We start from the raw sequence: 25,969 nt of genomic DNA on the forward strand, positions 1-25,969 counted from the left end.
CATCCTGTCCTCCCTCTTGCTTCCTCCCCTCCCTCCTTCCCTCTCTTTACTTCCCTCCCTGCCTTCTTCCTTCCTTCCCTTCCTTTCCTTCTTCCTTCCATCCCTCCCTTCTTCCTACCCTTCTACCATCCTTCCTTCCCTCTCTCCTTCTCTCTCTCCTTCCTTTCTACCCTTCTTCCTTCAGTCCTTCCATACTTCTCTCCCTCCTTCCCTCATTTCTCCCTTCTGTCCCTCCCTCCTTCCTTCACTGACTCCTTCCATCTGTCCTTCCCTCCTTCCTCCATCTCCTTCCTCCTCCCTCCCTCCCTCCTTCCTTTCCTCCTTTCTCCCCTGACTTCTTCCTCTGTCCTTTCCCTCCTTTCCTTTCTTCCCTCCTTCCTGCCCTCCTTCCTTCCCATCCTCTTCCTGTCCATCCTTCCTTTCTTGCCTTTCTTCCCTACTACCTTCCTTCCCTCTCTCATTTCTTCCCTCCTTCCTTCCTTCCTTCTTTCCCGCCCTCCCTGCCTCCTTCCCTCTTTACCCCTCCTTCCCACCCTCCTTCCTTCCTTCTCTCCCTCCCCTCCTTCCCCTTCCATCCCTACCTCATTTTGCCTTTCCTTCCTTCGTTCCCTTCTCACCTCCTTCATTCCCTCCTCCTTTCCATCCCTCTCTCCTCACCTCCTGCATCCCTCCTTCCTTCCCTCCTTCTTTCCCCGTTGCCTCCCTCTTTCCCTCCCTCCCCCTCCTCCCTTCATTCCATCCCTCTTTCTTCCCCTCCTTCCTCTCTTCTTCCCTCTCCCTCCTTCATTTCTCCCTCTTTCCTTCTCTCCTTCCTTATTTTTTTCCCTGTCCCACCTTCCATCCTTCCCTCCTTCCTTCCTGCCCTCCCTCTCTCTAACCCTTACTCCTTCCATCCCTCCTTCCCTCTCTCCCTCCTTCCATCCCTCCTTTCTTTCTTCCTTCCCTCCCTCCTCCCTCCCTTTCTTCTTCCTTTCTATCCCTCTTCCTTCCTTCCATCTTACCCTCCTCCTCTCCATCCTTCCCTCCTTCCATCCTTTCCACCTTCCTCCTCCTTCCTGTCCTCCCCTCCTTCTCTCCTTTCCTCCCTCTCTTTCTCCCCTCCTTTCTTCCTGCCCTCTTTCCATTCTTCCCTCTGTCCTTTCTTCCCTACTTCCTTCCTTCGTTCTTTCTGTCCTTCCCTCTCAACTTCTTTCCCTCCTTTCATCACTCCTTCCTTTCCTCCTTCCTTCCTTCCCTCCCTCTCTTTCCTTCCCTTCCTCCCTTGTATCTTTTTCCCCTTCTGTCCACCTTCCTTCCTTGCTTTTCTCCTTCTATCTTTCCTTCTTTCCCTCCTTTCTTACCACCTTCCTTCCTTCCCTCCCTCCTTCTTTCCTTCCCTCCCTCCTTCCTTTTTCCTTTTCTCATTCCCTCCCTTATTCACTACCTCCCTCCTCCTTTCCCATCCTGTTTCCCTCCTTCCTTTCTTCCTTCCCTCCTCCGTCTTTCCCTCCTTATCCTTCTCTCCCTCTTTCCTCCCCTCTTTCCTTCCTGAATTAGACATTAACTTTTATGACTGACTTCATACTTAATTTTTGATGCCCTAGTAAGAAATATGCAAAAGAGGGTATATGATTTATTTTCTAGTATAAGATTTGTCATTTGTAATTGGCAACTCTCTTTACAACATAACTCCGTAAACTTATTGTTTGTTTTTCTTTTGTAGGCTTACGTATTATTTTCACTCTTGACGAGGTGGCCTTCATACAGAATCTTGTGTTTTACATAGAAGCTGCGTATAAAGTTGCTGTAAGTTCAAATCCAGTGTTTATTTTCCAGTGTTACAGCGTCAGGAAGGATAGAAATCATACAGCTGTTTGAGGGCCAGGCTGTTTGGGGCTGGCCCAAAGGTTAGCAAGATTAGAGGTATAAGATTATGTCACCTCTGCACACAAAGTGCACATCTGTGTCCAGGAACCCAGTTGGGGAGCTTTTGTTGTTGAAATGTGCCATATGCTCTGTTTGAATTCATTAGGTTTATTTTAAATAAGATCCTCAAATACCCTGTGGCGTGTGCACTGGGAGCCTGAATCAGGGTGAAGGGCAACACCACGAGTATCAGTGCCCCAGGCAGCGCACAGGGAGAGAGGCTGGGCCCAGACAGGTGCCCTGGGCTAGGTGTGTGTGGGTGGAAATAACTACACACGCAGTTCCTCCGGGCTGCTGTCTGCTACGGAGAGCTGAGCCTCACTCACTTGTAGAGAACAGCTAAACTGCAAAGCTGGCCAGAAGAGCAATAATGAAAGGCTAGACTTTGCTTTTTGTTTTTAATAAAGAGCCACCAATGTCAAAGCAAGGATCATCAAACTTTTTCAGGAAAGGGTCAGAGTAAATCTTCTCAGCTCTTCCAGTCTCCGTGGTCTCTCTTGCTGCTGTTTAACTCTGCCATTGTACTGATACCACACAAACAGCTGCAGACATCCTGTGACCTCGTGAGTGCAGCTGTGTCCCAAATAGACCTTATTTCTGGATCACAGGTGTAGCAGACCAGATTCAGTACCAGGGCAAGCGCTTGTTGACCCCAGGTCTGAAGCAATAATCTTCCACCAGGAGCAGTCTTTGGCTCTGCCAGGGAAACCAAGCAATGTCTGGAGGCATTTTCGATGTTGACAACAGGAGAGCGGGTACTATTGGCATCTAGTGGGTGGAGGCCAGGGATGCTGCTGAACACCCTACAGTGCACAGGACAGCCCTCCTACAACGGAGAAGGAGCAGGCTGCAAATGTCAGCACCGCCGAGGTTGACAAAGCCTGGTCTGAAGAAACTGGGGAAGGCTTTGTAGAAAGGGTGGAACTTGAGTTGGATGTTGGTAGATGAGTAGGGCTCAGATAAGCAAGAGGAGGGAAAGGGGTGCGAGAGTATCAGGAATGGCTGTGAGTGTGGGGCAAGGGGAGGGGTGATTGGGGAAAGAGGGGGTGGAGTAAAGGTGTATTCTTAGGGTGACAGCTGAGTGCTCCAGAATAGTAGGAAGTAAAGTCAGCTTGTGGACAGGCAGGAAGTGTGGGGCTGGATCATAGAGGTAAGGCCATCAGAGAGAGGGATTTGAACACGATCCACTAGGGAATAAACAGGCCGTCAGGTTAGAGTCTCATGCTGGAGAGCAAACTGATCAAAGCAGTTTTTAAGGATGAATCAGGCACTCGGCTCCAGGGTTGGAATGAAGACGGGTTGGCGTGGAAAGGCCCCGCTGTGCAGAGGACTGAAGGAAGGGGTCCTGGAGTCAGCCACGAGGCCTGCACGGCAGGGAAGAGTCTAAAGTCACTCTAGTGTGTCTGAGTCTAAAATGTCTCATTCTGAAAATGTTTATCTTTCTCTAATAATAATAAGTGCCAGAATGTTGGCATTGGTCCTGTTTGTCGTGGGTTGTAATCCTTCAATAGTGTATACAGCATTATTTCAAAACGGTATCCAGTGCCTGGGTTTCTTCAGTGAAAATATGAGCTATAAAAGTTAAGTATGTATGTATCAAGTCCTCTAGGTGGATGGGCTGTCCTAAGCCAATTCATATTAATTCATTTCAAAATACCAGGCAAGTTTAGTGTTCTGAGCCTCAGTTTTGACTTTGCACCCATTACTGCTGAGCATTTTTTTCTCAAAAGGTAATCTGTTAAATTATTTTAAATGGTTTGGTTGATTTCACCCAGTTATAACCCATTTCTTCTTTATTCCATCTTACAATTTAATACAAGTTTAGACGTATTAGCTGAATAAATGTCAGCCTTTTAAGATAAAATATTTTGTTCTCTACACGTCATGAGTTTCTTACAAATGAATAACTTTTAGATATAAGAAAACTGGGTGTATTCGCATGCATTTTTGTTCTACTCGAGTATTTATTTCCAGAACTCTAACCAGAGGTCAAATGAACTGAAATCAAGAAAGAATACAGCTTGAGTGTGTAAAGGCATGAATTTGGTACCCTTTGAGAAGAGATAGTCACATTTCATGATGCCTGCAGGGACGTAAAGGAATCATTTTTCCATAATACTTGTCACCTATTAATACCTCTTTTCCCCTTTTTCTCCAACAGGATTATGGAATGTGGGAACGTGGAGATAAGACTAATCAGGGTATTCCAGAATTGAATGCAAGCTCCGTAGGGATGGCCAAGGTGACAGTCTGGTCCTGTTAGTCCTTCCTTCTGTGCCTCTTTAATGGCTTTGGTTTGGTTCTTATCCTCAGGGGTTTGGATTTCATCTGGTTAGCTTATTTTTCAAAAGTCAACAGCAAGTATGAAATTCAAGTGGTACATGTACCCCAACCAACTGAAATTATAGGTAAATAATGGAGGTTTCCTACACCTAAATCTGCCTATGCCTGAAAATCAGTGCATTCCCTCCTTATTATCCAGCATCATCACCCATGCCTCTAAGCTCTTTCTGTTATCTAAAAAACTGGATATATGATGTCCAGTCTTGTTTCCTGGGTCATAAAGAGGGCTGAAGAATATGAACATTTTGTAGGGCAGGGCTCACAAGTTTAAAAGTCTACAGGGTCAGGTCAGGCACATAATATAAACAAGTGAAGCCAGCCAGATAGAAAAATAATGGGGCGGGAGTGGCATGTGTTGAGGACACTGCAGACTTTGTAAAGGTGTTCTAATTTAAGATGATTGTAAAAACTTCCTCAGGCCAAACCAAACATGACCATGGGGCAATTTCAGCCAGCTGGCCACCAGTTGACATCTGTTGCCTTAGATATTTAGCATGGCTCCTCCATCCCCTCTTCCTCAAGGCTGAAGCAGAATTTTACAGAGTACAGACTCCAGAACTATAATTTTTAAAGTGACAATAAATATTCTCTGTTAAGGTCAACCGATGGAAAACATACTTAATACTAAAAAAGTTTACTTTCTTAAGTGCCAAACATGCTAATGTTAGAAGTTAACCACTGAAATAGGTGAAAGAAAAACCAATCGTGAATTTAGCCCCCACCCCTTACACGCATGATGCTATGTTGTTAATATTTGGTTTTTGGTAGAATACAAATTCCATTTTGGGAAATGGTTTTCTGTTTTCTCTATCTTGTTCCTGCAATGAGGCAAAACACAGGAAAGCTCTGAAAATAAGGATAGAACACGAGTATAGGATACTTAAGCTGGATTTTAAAGACGAATTTCATCACCTTTGGGAAAACATATATGTTCGATTGCTTAATGAAAAAGAAGTATGAGATATGGGAGTGTATGTGTACTACCCATACTCAGTAATTCATACTTGTGCTTGTAGGCAGCCCTTGAAGCAATTGATGAACTGGACCTTTTTGGAGCCCATGGAGGTCGCAAGTCTGTGATCCATGTCCTGCCGGATGAGGTGGAACACTGCCAGGTGATGGCTCAAGGTTCTCACATTCAGAGAGTAAAGACGGAGACTCATGGCATAGAGGACTGGGGCTCCAGTTCAGATTCCCCAGCTTCCTAGCTTGGTGGCTCTTGGCTTCTTTGTGCTTCAGTTCCTTCATCCATAACGTGGGCGTACTAGGACTTACCCCCACTGCTGCACAAGGTGGTCATGAGAATCACAGTTAATCAACTTAATTGGTCAGAGTACTTTGTGAGCCAGAAAGGATTGTGCAAACATAAGATAGAGCAGTGGTGTTTGTATGGAGTCAGCAGTCAAGACACCTGTGTTCTGTTGGAGGTGAAGTCAGTTTTACGTTTTTGTTTTTTTTTTTTGAGCATGTAGATGGTTTTCTCTTAGGTTTATTTCATGAGGTCCCCAAATTTGATGATTGACAAGTAGTAGTTCACTTGGACAGGTAGTGGAGTCTTGTTAGAGGGTAGTGGCAAAATGAATGGTGGAGGAGAGATGATATGGGAGAAAAGGCAAATCAGTAAAACCTCCATGAAACACAGGTTAGAGAAAGGGGTGATTTGGGGCAGATTAGGTGGCTCCATTTATCAGACAGTAGGTCACCAGTTGCTAGCAAATCAGCAAACTCTTATTTACTGGGGGCTCACTGTATACAGGCACTGTGCTAAGGCTGTGTGAGTGAGAGACATAAAAACTTGTATGCAGAGAGCTTCCAGTGGTAGTGTTTGTTTCAGGCAGAGAGAGCCTAGGGAGAGTGACTAGTTAAAGAACTGGGCTTGGGGGTCAGTTGGCTAGAGAAAAATTAAGCTTTGTTCTGAAGCTGAAGGGTTCCCCCCATATTTAGCCTCCTTCTAGCTCATTCCATTCCCCCCCCCCCCCCCATTAAATAGTCCTTAGTGGGGAATCTGCTGTTTCTTGGGGTGTGGTTTAATAAAGTTAAGCTGGTATGCTTCTTAGTAGATGTGTAGTCCCCAGTGGAGATGGCATGAGCTCTCTAGCTAGCTGGGCCTGGGTTAGAATCCTAACTCTGTTGCAGACTAGCTGCATGCCCGTCAGCATGAGTCTCTGCGTCTCCAAGTCCTCATGTGTGATTTGGACATAGTTCTCGAATTCCTTCTTCACATGGAAGAGTTAATAAGCTTGTGCTTGCAGGAATCTAGTCCCATGTCTGTACATGTTAGATTGCAGGGTTAGGTCCCTTTCCTTCCCAAACTGTTCCTTATAATTTCACCTTCCTTTAGTTTACAGTGCCTAATCCAACCACCTTATAATTGAGGCCATATTATAGTGCCACTAAGTAAGCCATTCTTTCTAGGACTAAACTAATTCTGTTTGGACTAAAGTGTTTTGCCTGTTGGTGTGGTCTTCTGGATTTGACTCCTTTAAGTGGTTTCTGAGTCACCCAGTCCAGCTGGTCACCTCTGCAGAAGCCAGGCATTTCTCTGTGCTAGTCTTGTATGTGTGTTCTTCTTTGTCTTTGCAGTCAGGACACGCTAACCTGATGAGGTAGTCCTTAGTTCCTCCCCTGCATGCCCTAATGGCCCAGCAGTATCAACAGAAGGTATAGAAGGAAGGGAGACAGTTCTCAGCACGGGCTCTAGGCATAGCACTAGGACCCTCTTTTCTCCTGTGAGGAACAGGACACATGGGCTTGGTAGGTGCAGTCACCCAGCAGGGGTCATGTTGGTAGGCAAAAACTCATTCATATGTTCCCTTGGGGTCAAGTCATAGTTGCTAGATGCTGTATGTAACTGTTAGTGCTTCCAGGCTTAACACCTGTTTGGTTTTCGTTCAGTCTATTCTATTCTCCATGCTGCCAAGAGCCTCGACGTCAAAAGAGATTGATGCTGGGCTTCTTTCCATTATTTCTTTCCCGGCCTTTGCAGTGGAAGATGTGAACCTGGTTAATGTGACGAAAAATGAAATTATTTCCAAGCTGCAGGTAAGCATTGCTCACACTGGTACCCTTCTGCCCTGTGTTAAGTGCCCCTTTCAGAGAATGACGTGGAGCAGCTCACTCAGGCCTGGGCTGTCCCTGCGGTCGATCTCTCGGTATCAGAGTGGGACTGACAGATGGAGGTACCCAAGGCTGAAAACGGAGGGGAGAAAATTAAGTCTCTGAGCCATCAATGCCCTGGTTCTTTTCTTGCGCAGCAGAGTTTCAGTTCCAGGTGGCACTTTTAAACCTCAGTTCGTATCACTCCTATGCTTCTAAGACAGAGCTTCTGAACCCTTTAGAGATCCTAGACAGACTCCCTTAAGAATCTCATGAAGCTACAGTCCCTGCCAGAAAAAAATGCATGTGTCCCAATATCCTCAGACTTGACACACAATTCTGGGGACTTGAAGATCCCAAAGTTAAACTGAGATTAAAAATCCCAGGGACGTCCCTGGTGGTCCAGGGTTAAGACCTTGCCTTCCAATGCAGGGGGTGCAGTGTTCCTCTCTGGTTAGGAAACTAAAATCCCACATGCCTCACAGTCAATAAGCCAAAACAGAAACAGAAGCAATATTGTAACAAATTCAGTAAAGACTTTTAAAATGGTCCACATTAAAAAAAAATCTTAAAATCTCTGCTCTGAGGTGAGATGCAGGAACTATAACACATTATACCAAACTGAGAAGGTTATACAATAGTCTAGCCAACTGAAGTTATCAGTGAAATGATAAAAAAAATGTAAGTTTCCTAAACCGAAATCTGCATGTTGATGATCCCACTTAGATTTGGTGAAAAATGCTTTTAGCCTCTGGAAACCAAGGGGTAATGGGGTCTCCAACCATATCCCCAGAAGGCACTGCCTCAGTTAGGAGCCAGTGGAGAAAACAGAACCTGTTTAGTTTGTAGAAGTAGGCAGAGAGTTCATGTAGAGAATGAAGCGTTTCAAGGGGAGCATGTTCTAGACTGGGCCTCCCAGAACGCTCCAAACACTATGGGACTGGCCATTGGGAGTGCACTTGCCTCCATGGCCAGTGCTAGAACAGCCCCAAACACTTAAGAAACTGGAGAATGGACACCCAAAACTGCAATCCAGGGATGAGGGAGGCAGATTCAGATAGCACTGCCACTGCCCTTTTTTCTTGGCACCTGTGAAGTTGGAGAGGAACACTGAAGCCTGCAGCAGGAAACCCAGCAGCCATGGCCTTAAGCCACAGGAAGCCCTACCGCCTTCCTCCTCCACTTTTTGCAGGATGCAGGCTTCTTTGCATCCAGAGCCTAACTATTGAAGTCTGAAGTCACCTTGTGGCCTTCCAGTCTTTCAAGTAGAAGTAGTCCAATCAGTCCACATATCACCATGCGTGGCTTCTCCAAGCAGCGAGGGTCCCTTTGCATCTTTGCACAGTACAGCAAATCAGAATGAAAGGATGGTCATTCTGTGAACCATGGAGTAATTAATCTCTCAGCCCTGACTGCCACTTTAATGGAAAGTTTTGGCATTCCCTTTCAAGTACTGATCAAACCTTATTTTGGTTTGCTTATTACTTAAAGATGAGTTTTGTACTGATAGCAGTGAGCACTTTGTTGTAACTAAAAGGGCTGACTTGAATCAAAGAGATAAAGAAATTCTTCTGTTTCATCAAATGCTTCTTTTTGTCTTCTTAGGGGCGTTATGGATGCTGTCGCTTTCTTCGAGATGGTTATAAAACCCCAAGAGAGGTTGTATTTAAAGATTGTTTCTTCTGATTCCTTAAATGTTTGATATCTAAGTTGCCACTGTGGCGTTCTCCCTCTGTTGATTATAAAACTTACACATTGGGATATTGGAAACAGCAGTCTTAATTTTGGAGTCAGCAAGCTGGAGTTAGGCAATAGAATAGTAAGATCATTAGGAGAACAGCAAGCTGGTGATTTAAAACCAGCTTGCTGACAAGGACAAACAGTTCTCTCACTCACATGGTTTTTAAAAGGCCACCTGTGGCCTCCTTGGGTTCCTTTGTCATAGTGACTGATAAAACGATATCAATGAAACAGTCTGCTCAGTACTGTGAGAGTCAAATTCCTCCTTATTTGTTATAGAGATAGAGAAAGCTTAGTCTAATAAACTACCAAGTAGTGTTGTATACATTTGATTTACTTTTCTGAAATTTTACCATGGATAACTGCCAAAAATAGCATCTCCCCATTTTAGCAGAATCCTAATCATACCAGCCTCAAAGCTGCCCTGAGTCAGAAAGCAAGGGACACCCAGTGAGGCACAGTGGTATTATGTATGTAATCTGACACTACCTTTTAGAACATTTACCTGTTTGGTTCTAGGACCCAAACCGATTGCATTATGACCCTGCTGAACTCAAGCTCTTCGAAAACATTGAATGTGAATGGCCTGTGTTCTGGACTTATTTCATAATAGATGGAGTCTTCAGTGGTGATGCCGTTCAGGTGAGAAAATACTGGGCGTTGTGTTGGTAATCAGCATTTTCATGGCAATGGTGTGCTGATGGTTATTAGAACATAGGGTTATGCAAAAATTGAGGGGCACTGTGTCAGTTACCTGTTGCTGCTTAAAAACCTTTCTTAAAACTTCGTGAATTAAAATAGCTATTGTGTTTGCTCAGTGCTGTGTAATTTGGGTAGCGCTCAGCAGGGCGCTTCTCTGCTGCTTCTGGTGTCAACTGGGATCAGCAGGGCTGCAGGAACCGGCCTCCCTCACGTGGTTGCAGCTTGACACTGCCTGTTGGCCCGGAGCTCAGGTGGACTGTTGGCCTGGGTCTTCATTCTCCACTTGGGCTTCTCACATCATTGCAGTCTCTGGACAGTAAAGCTTTTTACATGGTGGTCATCTTTTCCCAGAATGCAAAAGCAGAAGCTGCCAAGCTTTCTTAAGGCTTTAGGCCCAAAACTGGCAAAGTGTCACTTCTGTTGCATTCGGTTTTTTCAGGGCTAGTGTTGCCAAACCAGGTTTGTTTTGCCAGAGCACAGCAAGCCAAAACGCTGAGATGCTGAAGTCTGCAGCAAAGAGAGGGTTTATTCGCAAGGCCACCATGCAAGGAGAACAAGTTTCAGGTCTGCCTGCATGAAGACTAAGGCTCGGGGTATGTATGGGATAAAGAATAAAGCAGCACAGTGGCCTGAAGTTGGGGAGAGGTGACTGGAAAAAGGAGTGGTAATTCTCATTCTGCCCAACTGTAACTGGGCCACAGGTCTCTGCACATTCCAAAATGGAGGTGCTTAGCATGATCTGAGGGTGCAGTTTCCAGCCCCCTGATGCCCCAAAGTCACCAGACACTTGCCCATGCCCTGTTGGAGGGTGGGTGGTCCTAACCAGTCTTAACCAGCTCAGTTGGAATGAGACATAGTTGACTCCAAGTTCTGGGAAAACAACTCGAGCAAACATTGTTTAGGCTATGCGCTGCTTGGAGGACATGTGAGTCTTAAAAGCACCTTGATTAGTGAAGGCCTGTTACAGGTAAAAATAGATTTGACTAATGATCATCCTTGGTTTCAGTCCTCCCTGTTTTGATCATTTTTCCATGTTGAGAAAAGGAGGACAACGACCCCTCTGGATACTTCTGCCCATAAGGGGCATAGACACAACTAGGGCTTGAGGAATGAAACCGCTTAGCACTCACTTGAAAATATTCTCTTGATCCTGGTTTCAGGCTAACATTTTGATCTGAGCAAACAGTTACCACCTTTGGACCAGCTGTCAAGGCATTCACAGGCTCAAGATTGGTAAACTACAGACAAAGGTGTAGCCTGAGGGAGCATGTAGAATGACAGACATTGTTAAAATTTTTATTCTTTTTTAGCAGTTTTATTTAGGATAAGCCAGGGATCAAGTGTCTTACCTTTTTCCATACTGGAGTGTCTTGATCATTATCTGTTTGGCCGAAACACTTAGATATTAAATGTGGAAGGGCCACAGGCTGGGAGAAATAAGTATGGTTTCTATAATTACCTGACCATGTAGAACTTTGGCAGGGGTAGATTCCAGGGTCTTTTGTTTTTTCTCTTTAATCTGAGGACACGAGGAGAGGACCAAATTTCAACTTGGTGTAGGAAAAAATAGGTGACAGGAAATTCTCTGTTGATTAGCTTAACCCAGTATCTACATCTGAGGGCTTTTTATTGTAAGTCATTCAAGGGTAGGGACATTGTATAAAGGCTCGAGAACTAGGAGGTGGGGTTCTCCGGGGTGGGGGGCGCCAGTCTTCCACAGACGAGTTTTGTTGTTGCTGCTGCTCTTTTCTGACCAGCTGTGGTTTTACCATCTTTTAAGGCAACTCTTGCCTAGTGTGGTAGTGCTCAGTGCTTAAGTCGTATCCAGCTCTTTGCAAGCCCATGAACTGTAGCCCACCAGGTTCCTCTGTCCATGGGATTCTACAGGCAGGAATGCTGAAGTGGGTTTCTATGTCCTCCTCCAGGGGATCTTCCTGACCCAGGGATCAATCTTGCATCTCCTGCATTGGCAGGCTGATTCTTTACCACTGAGCCAACCTGGGAAGCCCTCTCTTAGCTAGTATCTTATTTAATGTATCAGCCTCCTAACAGGTGTCCCAGCCCACAGCCTCGCTTCCTGCTATTTCTCCACACCATCACTAGAGTGATCTTATTAAGAAAAAGATGATGCTACTGCTTGTTGTAAAAGCTTTGAATAGCTTCCTGATTGTTTTTTGATGACGTACAGGCTCTTCACATGTTTTGTAGGGTCCCAGAAGATCTGGCCCTTGTTTTCACCACTGTAGCCCAATTTCTAGTTATTTCCTTTCTTGAGTTCTGTGATCCAAGCAGATGGAAACTTGTTCAGGCCTTTGGGCAGGCTAGGTTGTCTCTCCCATCTTCTCAAATGCCCAGCAACTGTCCTGAATATTCATTGGAAAGACTGATGCTGAAGCTGAAACTCCAATACTTTGGCCACCTGAAGCGAAGAACTGATTCATTTGAAAAGACCCTGATACTGGGAAAGACTGAAGGCAAGAGGAGAAGGGGACAACAGAGGATGAGATGGTTGGATGGCATCACCGACTCAATGGACTTGAGTTTGAGTGAACTCTGGGAGATGGTGATGGGCACGGAAGCCTGGTGTGCTGCGGTTCCTGGGGTCACAAAGAGTCGGACACGACTGAGCAACTGAACTGATGCTTTCCACCCTCAGCTTCCCCTCCCCCTTCATTTGATTCGTTTTAAGTGTCTCTTCTTTCAGAAGGCCTAAAAGCTTTTATATATGCCACACAGCTCTTATAACAGCCTAGCACCTATCAGTGTATTTCCCACTTAGTTGTCAAAGGACCCTGCTAGAGTTGGTCTCCATCCGGTTCTCTGGCATATGCCCCATTCCTAGTATATACTAAGTGCTAAATGAATATTTATTAATACAGTGTTCATTTGTTCAAGACAGATTTCTTTTTTATTTTTTATTGAAGTATAGTCGAGTTACAATCTTGTGTTAATTACTGCTGTACAGCAAAGTGACTCAGTTGCACATATATATACATTCTTTCTCATATTCTTTTCCATTGTGGTTTATCACAGGATATTGATAAAGTTCCCTGTACTATACAGTAGGGCCTTATTTTTTTTTTAATTGGAGGATAATTGCTTTACAATGTTGCATTGGTTTCTCCCATACAACAATGCAAATCAGCCATAATTTTATTTTATATATATATATCCTCTCCCTCTTGAGCCTCTTTCCCCTCTCCCATCCCACCCCTCTAGGTCATCGCAGAGCACCAGGCTGGGCTTCCTGTGTTATAGAGCAGCTTTCGACTACTTATTTATTTTACACATGATAGTGTGTATATGTCAGTGCTACTCTCTCAATTTGTCTTACCCACTCCTTGCTCTGCTGTGTCCACAAGTCCATTCTCTACGTCTGCATATCCATTTCTCTCCTGTAAATTGGTACATAAGTACAATTTTTCTGGATTCCATTGTATATGCATTAATATACAATATTTATTCTCTTTCTGACTTCACTCTGTATAAGAGGCTCTAGGTTCACCTACTTCACTACAGCTGACTCAGATTCGTTCTTTTCATTGCTGAGTAAAACTCTGTTTGGCATTTGCGGCCATGCATACTTTGGTGAGCAGAAAAGAGCTGTTCTCATGAAGTTTATGTGACTGAGGAGCTCAAACATCTTGCTGGGTTTTAATCTGCTCAGTCACATGTTCTGGTGTAGGATACACAATCTGAGATTCATTTTAGTTTTTGAGAGCTGCCTCTGTTGAATGCTGAAGTGTTACAGAAGTGGCCATAAGCTTGAAATACTAATATTCCCTCTTTGTTGACTTTTATTCTTACGCTTTAGTGATTATCTTAGGTCTTATGTTTTCTGTCTTTTTACCCCAGGACTGACAGATCTCAAAAAGATTGAGTTGGAATTTCAATTACGAACAAGTTTGACAGTTACCAGAAACGAAAGGCTAAGGAGACAGAAAATCCTGTGCTTAGTACCTTATTTTGTAGGTCTCACAGGATTTATTATTCTTAGCCCACATGCTGTCCCTTCCACTCATTTTAAAAGTGATGCACCCCATCATGCTTTGCTGTTCATAAATTTCAGAAGAAAAGAACATGAGATCTGAAAGGCACTTGATTAACTCTCCAAAGATGAAATGTGTTAAACAGCTAGGTGGCTGGTTAGGGTTTTTTCCTTGCCATTTCCCTTTTAATGCATAAGTTTTTATCACTGCTTTTTAAATTTAATAGAAACGTTTACATCAACAGCTTTTACTGAGTGGTACATCATAAGTATTGGGGTACATGGATCATAGTACACACACTTCCTTTTCTTCACATCTGATTCATTCAGCAAACATTTCTTGAGCAAGTTTGAGCGCTTTTTCAGTAGAAAACTACCAACAGGTGGAAATAGGATGCACTGCTTAAGATCTGGCCTCCACTCCAAAAACCTTATAGTCTAGCTGATGAGACAAAATTTAACTATGTGAGAAGTTAAGAGTGGACTATTTAAATCATGATTGAAACACAACACATAGAAGACCAGTTGCTTTTCACTCCTCCTAACATTTGATATCAGCAACAGTCCAGGCTCCTCTTGCACTCTGTGAGCTGCAGGTGTTTGTGCATTTCTTACCCCTGTGTGCTACTTCTAATCTGTTTGTTGCCCAGAGAGCTGTTTTCCTGTCTTGTGCTGTTGTTTCACCCCATGGGTCATGGTGCTGTTTTCTAGGTCCAAGAATACCGTGAAGCCCTGGAGGGGATACTGATCAGAGGCAAGAACGGGGTCCACTTGTTGCCCGAACTCTATGCCATCCCGCCTGACAAGGTAACCATGTACTTGATTATCTAGAAGGAAGTGAGTTGGGCTTGGCCATTTGGTATTTTTCATTCCTCTTTCAGACCTAACACTTTTTCTCCAGAAGTGGTTTCTTGAGTCTTGGGTAGCATTGCTGTTTATCACAGAAGTTATGGATTTGGAGCCATGCTTGACCTGGAGGTTGCCCAAGGGAGGTATTAGTTGAGGACCTTCAGAGGATACCTGTCCCTCTTCCAAGCTCAAGACCAAGCAGGCCCTAAAATCACAGAACACTGTTGGGCACCATATTGTTACACATTTCCGTGGAAAAAGAAACCAGACAGAATCTCTCTGGGAGAGAGGGAGAGATATACAGGCATACCTTGCTTTACTGCCACTTGGCAGGTAACTTTGCTTGTTTTTTTTTTTTTTTACTTTTACAAATTGAAGGTTTGTGGCAAGCCTTCATTGAGTTTTTTCCAATAGTATTTGTTCATTTCATATCTCTGTCACATTTTGGTAATTCCCACGTTTCAAACTTTTCCATTATTTGTTATGGTGATGTATGATCAGTGATCTTTAATGTTACTACTCGTGAACTTGATGAAGGTTCAGGTGATGGTTAGTATTTTTTAGCAATAAAGTATGTTTAAATTAAGATAGGTACATTTCTTTTAGACATAATGCTGTTGTACACTTAATAGATTACAGTATGTGAAAGTGTTAAGTCGCTCAGTCATGTCCGACTCTTTGTGACCCGATGGACTATAGCCTGCCAGGCTCCTCAGTCCATGGAATTCTCCAGGCAAGAATACTGAAATGAGTTGCCATTCCCTTCTTCAGGGGATTTTCCCAACACAGGAATCTAAACCCAGGTCTTCTGCATTGCAGGTGGATTCTTTACCATCTGAGCCACCAGGACAGACCTTGGTATATGGTGGTGTAGTGTGAACATAATTTTTTATGCAGTGGGTAACCAAAAATTTCGTGTGACTCCATTTATATTCATTTTATTGCAGTGGTTTGGAACAGAGGTCTGCCTATACAGGGGTAGTTCAGAATCTTCCTTTCAGTCACACAGTTCCTGTGCTAGAGCTTGAGTGATTGCTTAGAAGCCATTCTATATCAGGAAGAGAGAAACTGGCCAGTTCCAGGAAGATGCCCAAAGGTAGTTTAGTTCTATTCACTTTCCTAAATTGGGTCATGATGGATCAATATATCTTAATGGGAAGATTTCCCTCTACATATCTCATGTTAAGCAGAGAAGAATCCTCATTTCAAGGCTTATTCTCTTTTGAATGTTCCTGTTGCTTTAAAGCTTCATTAAGACATTTCAGGGCAGAAGAGACTTCAGAGAGCAAGGTTCCTCCCCCAGCTGACAGGGCCTGCACTGGAGCGTAACCCTGCGGTCACATAGCAGTTTGGGTCTAGGAGTTTGTGGTTGAATCAGGCCCACAAGCACATGGTCAGGGGACTAGTAAAGGCCTTGGAAATTATCTGCCTCAGTTCAAAGAGGCTGTGGAATCTGTCAGAGCTCAGACAGCACTGGGCTCTGCTTGGAATTAGACCCCGGTTCAGGGCCTCCTGATAACCGCACCCTGCTTCCCAATGTGTGGTGCATTTTTGGGGGGATGGAGAGTCCATCATTGTACAGATCAAACCATGGAGCATGCAGGGGCTGTTTTCTTTTTGAGTGTTCAAGGCCTAGATTTCCTGCAAATGTATTCATTTGACTATGTGTGATGTGGATGTGTTGTTGGGGGTCTGGGTGCAGCTGACGGTGGGTCTGGGTAGTTACTTCCTAGCAATTGTGTGTTCAGGTTGCCCCTTTTCCGGTACTAAGGTACTTGACAAGACTAAATTAGTCATGGGAGGTAATTTGGAACCTGGAAGCAGAGCGAGGGAAACTGAATAGCTTCAAGGGTATTTTACCTGTTTTATGGTAGAGAATAACCATCCATCCATGTTCCACTAAAAGGCACATTTCCTGACTGTAGTAAATGCTAGGTGTTATATGCTTTTCTTTCTGGTGAATATTAACAGTTATGGCTGCAGGGTGTAAAGGGTTACTCTGCAGCTTTTTCTCATCTGACCTCCATGCTTGTACTTGTCATTTCAGCGTCCTCCTTTAATCCAGTGTATTTACGTATCAGCTAGGCACTGATTTTGAATATTCTTTTGAGCACAGTTTGTATTGGTTGCTTCTAGATGACAGCTGGGAAGGTTCACCCATCCTATCAGTAATAGGGAGAGACTGCTACAGACAGGGCCACCCAGACCCCTATGGCACCTTTGTGCAGATTAGAAAAAGGGCCTCATTCTTGGAGCAACCACAGCCCTGGGCCAGGGCAGCATCTGGCCTGGGTTCCAGCATCACTCATTTCCACAGCCAGACATACATCTGCAAGGCACCACCAACCAACGGGTCCTTCATTGGACAGCTTGAGACTCAGGCAAGCGTGCACAGCAGACGTCCTTGGAACTGCTGCCCTGGGTCGGGAAGCACGCTACGTACTGGGGTACAGAGGGGTCACGATGCCAGCTCTCCCTCTGCCAGCTTGCAAGCTAGGGAGGTGGGGGGAGGAGCAAGTACATGGTCTGAGGGCAGATACCGGAGTGCCGTGCTGGCGACAAAGGCTTGATGCATTAGAGGACCTGCAAGCTGATTGGAAGGACTGAGGTGGAGAGAGGGAGACACGGGGAGGCAGGAGCTAGCTGAGGGTGGAAGAAGGGCAGAACTGAGCTGTCTTCTGTTCTTTGCATCGACCTGTTCCCATTCCAGATCTGCGAAGTCTTTCTGAACACTACTTACATTTCAAAAAGTTTTAACATACCATCTTACTGTAAAAGTAATCCTGCAAACTGCAGAACATTCAACATTCTATAGAAAGAAAATATTTCTCTCTAATCTTACACTGCAGTGTTTTGGAGAATCTCCCTCCAATTTTTATCCTATTTGATTACTCCTAACATTTAATTTTGTTCAGTTGATAAGCTTAAGTTTGTCTTAGTTTCCTACAGCAAATTTTTAAAAATTTACCGAATATATTCACATGGGCTTCCCTAATAGCTCAGTTGGTAAAGAATCTGCCTGCAATGCAGGAGACCCCAGTTCAATTCCTGAGTTGGGAAAATCCACTGGAAAAGGGATAGGCTACCCACTCCAGTGTTCTTGGGCTTCCCTGGTGGCTCAGCTGGTAAAGAATCCGCCTGCAATGTGGAAGACCTGGGTTTAATCCCTGGGTTGGGAAGATCCCCTGGAGAAGGGAAAAGCTACCCACTCCAGTATTCTTGAGCTTCCCTTGTGGCTCCAATGGTAAAGAATCCACCTGCAGTGCAGGATACCCTGGTTCCATTGTCCATACCTGGATTGGGAAGATCCCCTGGAGAAGGGAAAGGCTAGTCACTCCAGTATTCTGGCCTGGAGAATTGCATGCACTGTGTGGTCCATGGGGTTGCAAAGGGTTGGACACAACTGAGCAGCTTTCCCTTTCAGTTTCATATTAACATCACTGATGTTATTAATCCACAAGCAGAGAATAACTTGCCTAATGATGTGAGTTTTTCCTTTGGAGGAAGATGTGTTTTCTATTTCCTTCAACTGGTTTATGTTTTCTGGAGAAGGAAATTCTCCAACCCCCAACCAACAAACATTGTAATGATCAAAAACCCAAAGGTTAGCATGGACTTGACAACAGAGAAGGTTGCAGACTGACTTTTACAACATGTAGCCAGCACTGCCCGTCAGCGAGAACTGTAGCTTGTTTTAATGAGTCAAAAGCCCCCAATGGATTCAGCGTTTTGAGTCCCTGATGGAAAATGAGTGATCTAATAAGACCCTGATGCTGGGAAAGATTGAAGGCAGGTGGAGGAGGGGATGACAGAGGATGAGATGGTTGGATGGCATCACCGACTTGATGGACATGAGTTTGAGCAAGCTCTGGGAGTTGGTGATGGACAGGGAAGCCTGGCATACTGCAGTCCATGGGGTTGCAAAGAGTTGGACACGATTGACTGAACTGAATAGTATAATTGTTTTTCCTCAATAAATAGCGCCACCTTCTGGTAATTTTCTTGCATAGGCACACAGAGTTCCTGAACACCTGAGGAGAGCAAGATAGAAAGCTGACATAGCGTTCAGAACTACACTGCCATGGCTGTTGGCTGATGTTTTAGATTATTGTGCCCATAATACAGCCAAACATAAGCATGAGATCTGAAATTTCTTGTCGTCCAGAGCTGTGCTTAAAGAAGGCAGGCCTGACTTCCAGAGTGTCTCTGTCTTTTGCCATCAGTGTGCTTGTGTGCAGAGCATTGCTGGAACCAGGCCTGGGCTGGAGTCCCACCTCTGCTGCTTTTAGCCACGTGGCCCCCACAGGGCCTCAGTTTTCCTGGCCTCCCTGTCCCAGCTCTTGCACAGAATTAGTCTGGAGGATCAAATGAGTGGCACTTTTAAATCCTCTGTGCGCTCCCCATGTACAGTGCCACTGGCTGTTTTATCCTCTGGCGTTCTGACTTGGGGTTTTCCTCTCTTTGCCAGGTGGATGAAGAGTATAAGAATCCTCACACAGTGGATAGAGTTCCCCTGGGGAAGGTGCCCCATCTGTGGGGTCAGTCCTTGTATATCCTCAGCTCCCTGTTGGCAGAGGTAAGGGACTTGGGGGCTTCACTGCCTGGAAACCATCTGATTGGAAGTTCAAGGGACCCTGGAGGAGCACAGGTGCTCTCTGTTCAGTGTGGCTGTGAATATCCTTTGCATCTTCATGGCGGTAAAGTCAACTTATTGGGGTTGGCTCTGAGGCTGGAGGCCTGGACTTGGGTCCACCCTTACGGTAAACCATTTCAGGGTCACCTGCAAGCCAAGAACTCACTCCCTGTCTCTTCCCCAACACCCCTTCCCACTAGCATTTCCCATCTGTGGCTAGAACGTGGGTGAGTGGATAGTCAGGAGGAGGTTGGAAACTTCTCAGCCAAGGTCCACACATGTATGAGAGACACAGGGTTTGGGAAGCTTCTGCACATGGTCTTGACTCTCCAGTGCTCTCTACAGGAAGGGGCAGTGGCTGGTTTTCTGTAGTGAATTTTGTGTTAGATGGTCCCTCAGGCCATAATACCCCTGCTGCCTCTGACTCATTCCTTCTTGTGAAACGTCTTTTTACCCCCAGGCTTAGTTTTTAAAATACAAATCTTTTTGCGACAGTCCTAAGTGTGAGTGCTTTTTATCACTTGGCTCCTCATTCCTGGGAGAATCCTGCTCAGCTGGGTGTCTGGACTCCTGGGGAGGGGTGTGGGGGTGGGGGAAGCCTGGGGAGCAGTGGGTTGGATGTCACTGGAGTTCCTGGTATGTGAGAGAAGACCCAGGTAAAGCTGTCACTGTGCAAGTGGCCCTTAGGTGCTGAGATGGAGTAGTAGTTTCATGGATATGATCATCTCCGCAAAGTAATGGACATGTGCTTGGGGGTGGAAACTGTGTCTTACACTTTTTTTTTTTAATTTTTTTTTTATATTGTAGTGGTTTTTGTCATACATTGACATGAATCAGCCTGGATTTACATGTATTCCCCATCCCAATCGCCCCTCCCACCTCCCTCTCCACCTGATTCCTCTGGGTCTTCCCAGTGCACCAGGCCCGAGCACTTGTCTCATGCATCCAGCCTGGGCTGGTGGTCTGTTTCACCCTTGATAATATACATGTTTCGATGCTGTTCTCTTGAAACATCCCACCCTCGCTTTCTCCCACAGAGTCCAAAATTCTGTTCTGTACATCTGTGTCTCTTTTTCTGTTTTGCATATAGGGTTATCGTTACCATCTTTCTAAATTCCATATATATGTGTTAGTATACTGTATTGGTCTTCATCTTTCTGGCTTACTTCACTCTGTATAATGAGCTCCAGTTTCATCCATCTCATTAGAACTGATTCAAATGAATTCTTTTTAACGGCTGAGTAATATTCCATGGTGTATATGTACCACAGCTTCCTTATCCATTCGTCTGCTGATGGGCATCTAGGTTGCTTCCATGTCCTGGCTATTATAAACAGTGCTGCGATGAACATTGGGGTGCACGTGTCTCTTTGGTTTCCTCGGTGTGTATGCCCAGAAGTGGGATTGCTGGGTCATATGGCAGTTCTATTTCCAGTTTTTTAAGAAATCTCCACACTGTTCTCCATTGCGGCTGTACTAGTTTGCATTCCCACCAACAGTGTAAGAGGGTTCCCTTTTCTCCACACCCTCTCCAGCATTTATTGCTTGCAGACTTTTGGATAGCAGCCATCCTGACTGGCGTGTAATAGTACCTCATTGTGGTTTTGATTTGCACTTCTCTGATAATGAGTGATGTTGAGCATCTTTTCATGTGTTTGTTAGCCATCTGTATGTCTTCTTTGGAGAAATGTCTGTTTAGTTCTTTGGCCCGTTTTTTGATTGGGTCATTTATTTTTCTGCAGGAGTTGCTTGTATATTTTTTAGATTAATCCTTTGTTGCTTCATTTGCTATTATTTTTCTCCCAATCTGAGGGCTGTCTTTTCACCTTGCTTATAGTTTCCTTTGTTCTGCAAAAGCTTTTAAGTTTAATTAGGTCCCATTTGTTTAGTTTTGCTTTTATTTCTGATATTCTAGGAGATGGGCCATAGAGGATCCTGCTGTGATTTATGTCATAAAGTGTTTTGCCTATGTTCTACTCTAGGAGTTTTATAGTTTCTGGTCTTACATTTAGATCTTTAATTCATTTTGAGTTTATTTTTGTGTATGGTGTTAGAAAGTGTTCTAGTTTCATTCTTTTACAAGTGGTTGACCAGTTTTCCCAGCACCACTTGTTGAAGAGGTTGTCTTTTTTCCATTGTATATCCTTGCCTACTTTGTCGAAGATAAGGTGTCCATAGGTTCGTGGATTTATCTCTGGGCTTTCTATTCTGTTCCATTGGTCTATATTTCTGTCTTTGTGCCAGTACCATACTGTCTTGATGAGGGTGGCTTTGTAGTATAGTCTGAAGTCAGGCAGGTTGATTCCTCCAGTTCCATTCTTCTTTCTCAAGATTACTTTGGCTATTCGAGGTTTTTTGTATTTCCATACAAATTGTGAAATTATTTGTTCTAGTTCTGTGAAAAATACCATTGGTAGCTTGATAGGGATTGCCTTGAATCTATAGATTGCTTTGGGTAGTATAGCCATTTTCACAATATTGATTCTTCCAATCCATGAACATGGTATATTTCTCCATCTGTTTGTGTCCTCTTTGATTTCTTTCATCAGTGTTTTATAGTTTTCTGTGTATAGGTCTTTTGTTTCTTTAGGTAGACATACTCCTAAGTATTTTATTCTTTTTGTTGTAGTGGTGAATGGTATTGTTTCCTTAACTTCTCTTTCTGATTTCTCATTGTTAGCATATAGGAATGCAAGGGATTTCTGTGTGTTAATTTTATATCCTGCAACTTTACTATATTCGTTGATTAGCTCTAGTAATTTTTTGGTAGAGTCTTTAGGGTTTTCTATGTAGAGGATCATGTCATCTGCAAACAGCGAGAGTTTCACTTCTTCTTCTCCTATCTGGATTCCTTTTACTTCTTTTTCTGCTCTGATTGCTGTGGCCAAAACTTCCAAAACTATGTTGAATAGTAGTGGTGAGAGTGGGCACCCTTGTCTTGTTCCTGATTTCAGGGGAAATGCTTTCAATTTTTCACCATTGAGGGTGATGCTTGCTGTGGGTTTGTCATATATAGCTTTTATTATGTTGAGGTATGTTCCTTTTATTCCTGCTTTCTGGAGAGTTTTAATCATAAAAGGATGTTGAATTTTGTCAAAGGCTTTTTCTGCATCTATTGAGATAATCATATGGTTTTTAACCTTTCAATTTGTTAATGTGGTGTATTACATTGATATGTGGATATTAAAGAATCCTTGCATTCCTGGGATAAAGCCCACTTGGTCATGATGTATGATTTTTTTTAATATGTTGTTGGATTCTGTTTGCTAGAATTTTGTTAAGGATTTTTGCATCTATGTTCATCAGTGATATTGGCCTGTAGTTTTCTTTTTTTGTGGCATCTTTGTCTGGTTTTGGAATTAGGGTGATGGTGGCCTCATAGAATGAGTTTGGAAGTTTACCTTCTTCTGCAATTTTCTGGAAGACTTTGAGTAAGATAGGTGTCATTCGAATCATAGGAGTCCCAGAAGAAGAAGACAAAAAGAAAGGCCATGAGAAAATATTCTAGGAGATAATAGCTGAAAACTTCCCTAAAATGGGGAAGGAAATAGCCACCCAAGTCCAAGAAACCCAGAGAGTCCCAAACAGGATAAACCCAAGGCGAAACACCCCAAGACACATATTAATCAAATTAACAAAGATCAAACACAAAGAACAAATATTAAAAGCAGCAAGGGAGAAACAAATAACACACAAAGGGATTCCCATAAGGATAACAGCTAATCTATCAATAGAAACCCTTCAGGCCAGAAGGGAATGGCAGGACATACTTAAAGTGATGAAAGAGAATACCCTACAACATAGATTACTGTACCCAGCAAGGATCTCATTCAGATATGAAGGAGAATTCAAAAGCTTTACAGACAAGCAAAAGCTGAGAGAATTCAGCACCACCAAACCAGCTCTTCAACAAATGCTAAAGGATCTTCTCTAGACAGGAAACACAGAAAGGTTGTATAAACACGAACCCAAAACAACAAAGTAAATGGCAGCGGGACCATACCTATCAATAATTACCTTAAATGTAAATGGGTTGAATGCCCCAACCAAAAGACAAAGACTGGCTGAATGGATACAAAAACAAGACCCGTATATATGCTGTCTACAAGAGACCCACCTCAAAACAAGGGACACATACAGACTAAAAGTGAAGGGCTGGAAAAAAATATTTCACGGAAACGGAGACCAAAAGAAAGCAGGAGTCACAATGCTCATATCAGATAAAATAGACTTTAAAATAAAGGCTGTGAAAAGAGACAAAGAAGGACACTACATAATGATCAAAGGATCAGTCCAAGAAGAAGATATAACAATTATAAATATATATGCACCCAACATAGGAGCACCACAATATGTACGGCAAACACTAACGAGTATGAAAGAGGAAATTAATAGTAACACAATAATAGTGGGAGACTTTAATACCCCACTCACAACTATGGATAGATCAACTAAACAGAAAATTAACAAAGAAACACAAACTTTAAGTGACACAATGGACCAGCTAGACCTAATTGATATCTATAGGACATTTCACCCCAAAACAAGCAACTTCACCTTTTTCTCAAGTGCACACAGAACCTTCTCCAGAATAGATCATATCCTTGGCCATAAATCTAGCCTTGGTAAATTCAAAAAAATTGAAATCATTCCAGTCATCTTTTCTGACCACAGTGCAGTAAGATTAGATCTCAATTACAGGAAAAAAATTATTAAAAAATCAAACATATGGAGGCTAAATAACACACTTCTGAATAACCAACAAATCATAGAAGAAGTCAAAAAAGAAATCAAAATATGCATAGAAATGAATGAAAATGAAAACACAACACCCCAAAACCTATGGGACACTGTAAAAGCAGTGCTAAGGGGAAGGTTCATAGCATTACAGGCTCACCTCAAGAAACAAGAAAAAAGTCAAATAAATAACCTAACTCTACACCTAAAGCAGCTAGAGAAGGAAGAAATGAAGAACCCCAAGGTTAGTAGAAGGAAAGAAATCTTAAAAATTAGGGCAGAAATAAATGCAAAAGAAACTAAAGAGACCATAGCAAAAATCAACAAAGCTAAAAGCTGGTTTTTTGAAAAAATAAACAAAATTGACAAACCATTAGCAAGACTCATTAAGAAACAAAGGGAGAAGAACCAAATTAACAAAATTAGAAATGAAAATGGAGAGATCACGACAGACAACACTGAAATACAAAGGATCATAAGAGACTACTACCAGCAGCTCTATGCCAATAAAATGGGCAACTTGGATGAAATGGGCAAATTCTTAGAAAAGTATAACTTTCCAAAACTGAACCAGGAAGAAATAGAAGATCTTAACAGATCCATCACAAGCAAGGAAATCGAAACTGTAATCAGAAATCTTCCAGCAAACAAAAGCCCAGGACCAGATGGCTTCACAGCTGAATTCTACCAAAAATTTAGAGAAGAGCTAACACTTTTTTCTTTATGAGTAGGAAAAATTCATATATCTCCTTTGGAAAGCCAACCCTGCCTCTGACCACCTCTGTAACCTTGGGCAGGTCTCTTAACTTCACTTTCTTCATCTTTATTTATTTACTTTTTAAATGTTGTACAACTTTTGCTTAAATGTAGTTTTTTGTTTGTTTTAGTTTCCTCATCTTTAGAGTGAAGAGGTTGGGTTTGATCATCTCTAATATGGTCCAGCTCTGATTTCTGTATCAGTGAGATCGGGAACAAATCCCCCTACTTTTGTTTCCTCCTCCCAGAGTGAAGGCCCTCATGTAGGCCCTGCATGAGGTCCACCTTGTCCTCAGGACTCCCAGAACACCTTGGTCCCCTGTCTTAGGGTACCTGTCATTCATAGATCATGTGAGGAGAGTCACATTCAGAGAGTACTGTGCCAGCAGGGAGGGGAGTTTTTTTGTTTCAGGACAGTCAGCTCTGGGCCAAGTCCTCACTCTGCCCCTCATCCTGAACTCAGTGCCTTGGTTTCCCAGTTTCTCACTGCATTGGTTTCTCAGGCCAAGACACCCAGTAAGGTGGTGTGAATGGTGCTGCCTACCTGTTAGGAGGACTGTGTGGCAGTGCGTGTACAGAGCTCAGCACTGTACCTGGTGCAGGGTGAGGATCAGGGAGCACGAGTTACCCTTATTCTTCACACTCACACAAGGTTGGTGTGTTTGACTAGCCCTGGAGAGCTGGCTGCTGTAAACATGATAGAGTGCCTTCTAAATGCTATAGTGTACAATATGTTCAGAGAAAAGCAATTGCCTTGGAAAAATATAAAGGACTAAAATACTGAAAATCTTGAGCCTCCAGATATTTTATTTCCAAACTTAGGTTTAAGGTGAACTTTTATCAGTGTATCATGGCGTTAATGCTCCTATTTTCCTAGGGATTCCTTGCCGCTGGTGAAATTGATCCCTTGAACAGAAGATTTTCCACTTCAGTCAAACCTGATGTCGTCGTACAAGGTTTGTGAGTGTGTTTCCTATTCATATTTATCTTTGTAAAACCAATGTGATTTTTACAGCACATTTAATTTTTTTAAAGACTATGTATGGATATACTTTAGCATATATCAATTCTGTGAAATATGTTCTATAACTCAGCAGCTCCTAATCTCAGAGTTGGTTTCTAGCTAGCAGTTTTCTTGAATCTAAACCTTGATTGCAACTGGGGCACAAGTGATTCATTGGGCATCATTTTTTATAACTGCTGTCCTTTAAAAAGTAGAA

At 43.3% G+C, this 25,969-nt stretch overlaps 1 protein-coding gene across 5 annotated transcripts in view; it reads left to right on the plus strand.

The window, feature by feature from the left end:
• PHKA2 (phosphorylase kinase regulatory subunit alpha 2) overlaps positions 1-25,969 on the plus strand; it is a 91,083-nt gene that overhangs the window by 32,932 nt on the left and 32,182 nt on the right. For all 5 annotated transcript variants that reach the window (XM_043895950.1, XM_043895954.1, XM_043895955.1 and 2 more), the window contains 9 exons: positions 1,703-1,785; positions 4,067-4,147; positions 5,265-5,363; positions 7,144-7,290; positions 8,950-9,003; positions 9,604-9,726; positions 14,486-14,581; positions 19,092-19,199; positions 25,627-25,705. In XM_043895950.1, coding sequence (XP_043751885.1) covers positions 1,703-1,785; positions 4,067-4,147; positions 5,265-5,363; positions 7,144-7,290; positions 8,950-9,003; positions 9,604-9,726; positions 14,486-14,581; positions 19,092-19,199; positions 25,627-25,705 — 870 coding nt within the window. The remainder of the gene's footprint in view (positions 1-1,702; positions 1,786-4,066; positions 4,148-5,264; positions 5,364-7,143; positions 7,291-8,949; positions 9,004-9,603; positions 9,727-14,485; positions 14,582-19,091; positions 19,200-25,626; positions 25,706-25,969) is intronic.

The sequence above is a fragment of the Cervus elaphus genome, chromosome X (assembly GCF_910594005.1).
Source record: "Cervus elaphus chromosome X, mCerEla1.1, whole genome shotgun sequence".
Taxonomy (NCBI): Eukaryota; Metazoa; Chordata; class Mammalia; order Artiodactyla; family Cervidae; genus Cervus; species Cervus elaphus.